The sequence below is a fragment of the Bombina bombina genome, chromosome 1 (genome assembly GCF_027579735.1).
Source record: "Bombina bombina isolate aBomBom1 chromosome 1, aBomBom1.pri, whole genome shotgun sequence".
Lineage (NCBI taxonomy): Eukaryota > Metazoa > Chordata > Amphibia > Anura > Bombinatoridae > Bombina > Bombina bombina.
In genome coordinates, this window is record NC_069499.1 from 1,443,395,299 (window position 1) to 1,443,400,841 (window position 5,543).

Sequence of the window (5,543 nt, forward strand, 5' to 3'; positions counted from 1 at the left end):
CAGCATCGGCAGATGCCTCCTTCATCACCACAGCATCAGCAGATGCATCCTCCACCACCACAGCATCAGCAGATGCCTCCTTCATCACCACAGCATCAGCAGATGCATCCTCCATCACCACAGCATCAGCAGATGCATCCTCCATCACCACAGCATCAGCAGATGCATCCTCCATCACCACAGCATCAGCAGATGCATCCTCCACCGCAGCATATGTACTATATGCCACCTCAACAACACATTCAGCACCCTCCCATGGCACAACAAATGCCGCCACCACTACCACCACCACAACAATCACCACCACCCCCCACCAATGTCTGTCCTCAATTGGATATTGAGCCACCCACACAGTCCCCAAGACTGAGTGACGACAACCTCACACAGAGCCAGGAATATGTGCCGGAGACACCTATACAGCCACAAGTGCCCCCCATGGAATCCAATATCCCCGCGCAGTCCCAGCAGGATGCTCTACTGAGGCTCATTCACAGGGAGCTTAGACTTACTAGGCTCCAGCAGCAGCAGGATTTCAGGAGGCTACAGAGCCAGATGGACATACATAATGCTAAACTCGTCCGCCTGGCAGAGGCAGTGGAGAGGGTTGCAGATAGGCCGCAAACTCCCTCCTCACTCGCATCCTCCGTTATCTCCCTGCAGGACCCTGAATCACATCTTTTAGCCTCCCAGCCAGCTGGTGTGCGTCGCCCAAGACGCCACACTTCCATCCCAAGTACCTCTCCTCCAAAGGCCAAATCCCGCCGCAAGCATTAAGAAGTATTTTTCTTTTTAAATTCTTTCAAGATATATAATATCTAATTTTTTTATGAAGCACTTTCTTAAGTGTGATTTCCATCTCATAAATATGCATATATTTTTCTAATCAAAATTAGAAAATATATTTCAAAATTGTTTTAATAGCTGTTTATTTTCAAAAACATTAACAGCTTTATTCATTTTTATTTCACATGATGTCAATTAATATGCAGGTGTAAATTGTTGATAAATGTATGTGTCCTTTTATTGAGGATATTATGCCGTTTAAGAATACTTGGGGATACGTGTCTGAAATTTATACAGTATATGCTATCTAACATTGGTCAACGTGACATGTGTAAATGTTATGATTTATATTCCACAAGCATATGTTGTTTGCTCCTTCAGATGAAGCTAATAAGGCTTATACAGTTATAGAAGAGTTGAAAAGTAAATATTCCTTCCTGTTGATATGGCCAAATACCTTGCATTCATTATAGTCCTATGTGGAATGTAATATCTGAAATATATACCTATCATGACTAACGCACTCCTTTTTGTCAAGATTATTATTCAATATTTAGAATAATTAGATAAATGTATCTTTATGATATTTAAGCACTGGTGTATACACAACATATATGTGATTGCCATGATATAGAGGTGATTAATACATTTTAATTGACATCATATGAACAGACACAGACTCTCCCTGGGACCAATGCACAATGCACTTTTAAATTGTTTCAATAACTCCATGTTAAAGACAATACTTCATATCTCTTGAAGTATGTCATATTAAGCACTTATGTATTTTGGTTAATAGTCTAAATATTGCAAATGTATTATCTGCTTTAGCAGACATGACATTACATATATTTTATAAATATTAGTACTATGACACATTATAACTTTAATGTGTCATCGTTTTGTATTGAATAAATATGATTTTCACATTGAAAATTACATTTGAATGAGGGTAAATCTGTAATAATAAAACTCATCTTCATGATAAAAAGATTTTTTCCTTTGACTTATTTTTCTATATTATTTTCTATGAGGTAACCATGCCATTCAAGTGTGCAATCTCAGGGGATTGTATGTATTGATAATGTGTCTTTATTTTAAGGATTATATTATATCTGGATTTGTCTCTTTGAAATGAGCATCTGATATATTTCTTAAAGGGATAGCCTATTAAAAATAAAACTCAGGAATTAGAGCATGCAGTATTTATATACTTAAATATGTAATCCTATAATCTATTTAACTTAATTATCATCTGTAATTTAATAAAACAGGAATGTTATCTTAGGAATCTACCCATTTTGAATCTGCACATGGGGAGCGCTTGATGATTGTTGTCTAAATGTAGGCAACAATCAGCAAGTGCACCACAGGTGATGAGCATTAAATGGAATGGCTCCTAAACTTAAATACATGATTGAAATAAGAAACATAAAAGGATTAAATTGATTATGAGTACATATGTAAGTTGATTGGATTTGAATGATTTATCTGGTTCATTAATGTTTTATTGTGAACACACTCTTCCTTTTTTTTTTAAAGTGACATAAATTCCATTATTTTGCTAAAACATATATATTTAAAAGCAAATCTAATATATTTATATTCTTTATATTTCTTAATATTCTTAGTATCCTTTGATTATAGTTTTATTTAGGTAAGATCAGGAGCAGCATAGAACCTATGTTGGAGCTGTTTATTGTTGCCAACATACAGTATATATCCTGTCTGTCATTGGTTCACCCATGTACTCAATTTTATTAACCAGGAGTGCATAGCTGCTCTTTAAATAATTATACCAAGAGAACAAAGTCATATTTGGAATATAATTAAAATGATATTTTAGATAATTATGTTATACATAAATCATAAGATGAATGCATTGATTAGTACATAGCTGGAAATAAAGAAACATTCACCATGACTATATTTGAGTAAAGTATACATTTATTTAGGGAAAATGTGGTAAATATAGGGATGAGGAGAGAGGGAGGGGAGTGGTATTCCATTTCTGAGAATCTTCAATCTGTAAAACATTAAAAGAAACAAATGTGTATTATTAAAAAACATAATCATAAATAACTAAAAGGTCTCATTACAATACTATAAAAATACCTGAAAAGAATTCTTGAATAGTTGCAGATCTCTCCAAATGGGCATTGAGGGGTTGGGGATGATTAATTACATCAGGCTCAAAGATTTCACCTGGGGGCTGTGGTGTTGGAAGTAAGTCGTTCAACATCCCATGCTCCTGTGCCATGTTGTGTAGACAGCAACATGCCACTATGATTTTAATAGCTTTTTCCGGACTGAATTGGAGATCCCCCCCTGATCTGTCCAGGCAGCGAAAGCGCATTTTTAGAACACCAAACAGTCGTTCTATTATAGCACGTGTTCGGATATGTGCTTCATTATATCTGTATTAAAAGAACAAGAAATATGATTATAATATATAATGTGAAGACAAATCAAATACTAATGAGCTAACTACATTCCTGGTTTGATCTTATAAATCTTTAAACCATTTTATATATATATAAATATATTTATATTGAAGCAGAGAGATTTATAAATGCTTCACTGATAATAGATGATTTGTATTTTGACTGTCCCTTTAAAGGCACTCAGTACAACATTGTTATGTCTGTGATAGTGATATATACACACACACACAAGATAATCAAGCAACAAATGTATGTGCACAAACACAGATATATAGCTTAATAAAGGGGCAGGAGCCCCGAAACGTTGCTCAATAAAGGTGCTGTTGCTCCACATAGAGTGCTACCTGTGTGTTCTATTTCATTACATTTACTGGGACTTTGGAAAAGGAGGTCCTCCAGGTTTGCACCTACATTCACCCAAGAGTGATTTAAAGGGACATTCCTATGAAGTGTGTACTGGTCCTACTTTTCTACAGATTATAGTGAGCATTTTGCAAGGCACAATCAATATTTCTGACACACATGAGCAGAAAATAAATATATATTTTACCTTAATTCAGCAGGCCCAACAACCTGGTTCTCTTTCAATGGTGTCCAAATCCATTTTTTAAGAGGATATGCAGAATCTGCTAAAATATGAATGCATAGATATACAGTATATATATATATAGATATAGATATAGATAGATAGATAAACACACATCTTTCCATAAAGCAATGTATGACATAAAATAATGTTATGCATATGTCTTACTATGACATAGTTAATATATATCTTTTAAATGATTAACAATTTATTTATTTAATCAATTTCACCCCCTTAGACACATACATAAAGGATTATAAAGCAATGAAACAATAAAATGTCAAAATATTGAACACATGAAGGCATCATAATATATACATAAACACTTACCGAGGAGATGTCCTTCAGGCATTTGATTTGTCTCAAACAATCTCCACACACCAGAATTCCTGAGGATGTAGGCATCATGGCTACTTCCTGGGAACCCTGCCACAACATTTAATATGCGCATGTTTGCATCACATATAATCTGCACATTTAAGGAGTGGAAGTGTTTCCTATTTCTAAATATTATCTCCCTGCGCACAGGGGGTCTTAGGGCAATATGAGTGCAGTCAATGGCCCCAAGGACATTGGGTATGCCACCTAAAAGAAAAAAGTCCCTCTTAACATCACGCCAACCTCTGGGTGATGTGGGGAAAAAAATAAATTTTCTGCAATTATCATAAAGTCCATCAATAACTTTTGAAAGATGCTTAGAAAGAGTGGACTTATGCACCCCAGTTACAATGCCCCCTGTCACCTGAAAGGATCCAGAAGCCAAAAAATGAAGTGCCCCTAGTAGTTTGGTCATTCCAGGGACAGCCCTGCTTGAATAGCCCTGGCTTTCCAGCCTATCTTGCAACAGGGCATATAACTGATATATTTTCTCCCTGTTGAGCCTGAAACTTTCAAACACCTGCTGCTCATTCAGGGTTTCTATATCCAGCCTCACTCTGGGGATGTCAGGCCTACGCTGTCTAACTTCAGCATTGTCAGCTTCTCTCTCACCCTGCATTTTGAAATATCTGTTCTGAGGTTAGGCTAGGTGTGGTCTTTTTTTTATAGCTGTGTGTTGCTTGTTAACATATGTGAAACTGGTGATTGCAATGAATAACATGGGGGGGAGGGCTTATCTTCATCTCATCTAATCCTTAATTTAATGAACAGTTTGAAAGTATATACTTACTCATGACTTTTATTTTTGATATGAACTATAATTTCAAAATATATGTAGTTACATATCGGAAATTCAAAGACACTGAATGTAATTATTATATTTTTCAATTTAAATATATCAGCCTTTATCATAACAGTTAAAAGTAATTATTAAAATTATATGATTTATATAGGTCAAATATATATATACAATTATCATACATATATACATGTAGGAGAAGATTATTATTAGATAAAATTATATTTCTATATGTAATTTTTTTTTGATTTTCAATTTCAATGAGAAACAGGCCTCAAAAAGCTCTTTTTTCCTCCTTTACACCTAGTTGAGCTGGGGGTAATATGTCTCAATGTATCGACAGCCTCCGACAGTGTATTAACGGTTAGCGCTTTCAATGGAAACCTGGTATAATTTATCGATTAACGGCTTATATTACTTTCTATGGGACGCGAAAATCTTTTCGGCAGCCGAAGTCCGGAAGCCGATATTAAGGTATAACGCGCCATTGGAAACAGTCGTTAAACGCTATTGCTTTCGACAGCATATTTAACGGTTTGCGAGTGCACGCAAA

General features: G+C 35.4%; 1 protein-coding gene across 1 annotated transcript; it reads right to left on the reverse strand.

The window, feature by feature from the left end:
- Positions 1-2,712: 2,712 nt before the first annotated feature.
- LOC128643186 (putative nuclease HARBI1) lies at positions 2,713-5,088 on the reverse strand. Its single transcript, XM_053696164.1, has 4 exons — positions 4,144-5,088; positions 3,778-3,856; positions 2,899-3,200; positions 2,713-2,809 (listed from the first exon to the last, which is right to left on the reverse strand). The coding sequence occupies exons 1-4, from the start codon at positions 4,808-4,810 to the stop codon at positions 2,805-2,807; spliced, it is 1,053 nt and encodes a 350-aa protein (XP_053552139.1). The 5' UTR covers positions 4,811-5,088; the 3' UTR covers positions 2,713-2,804.
- Positions 5,089-5,543: the final 455 nt, after the last annotated feature.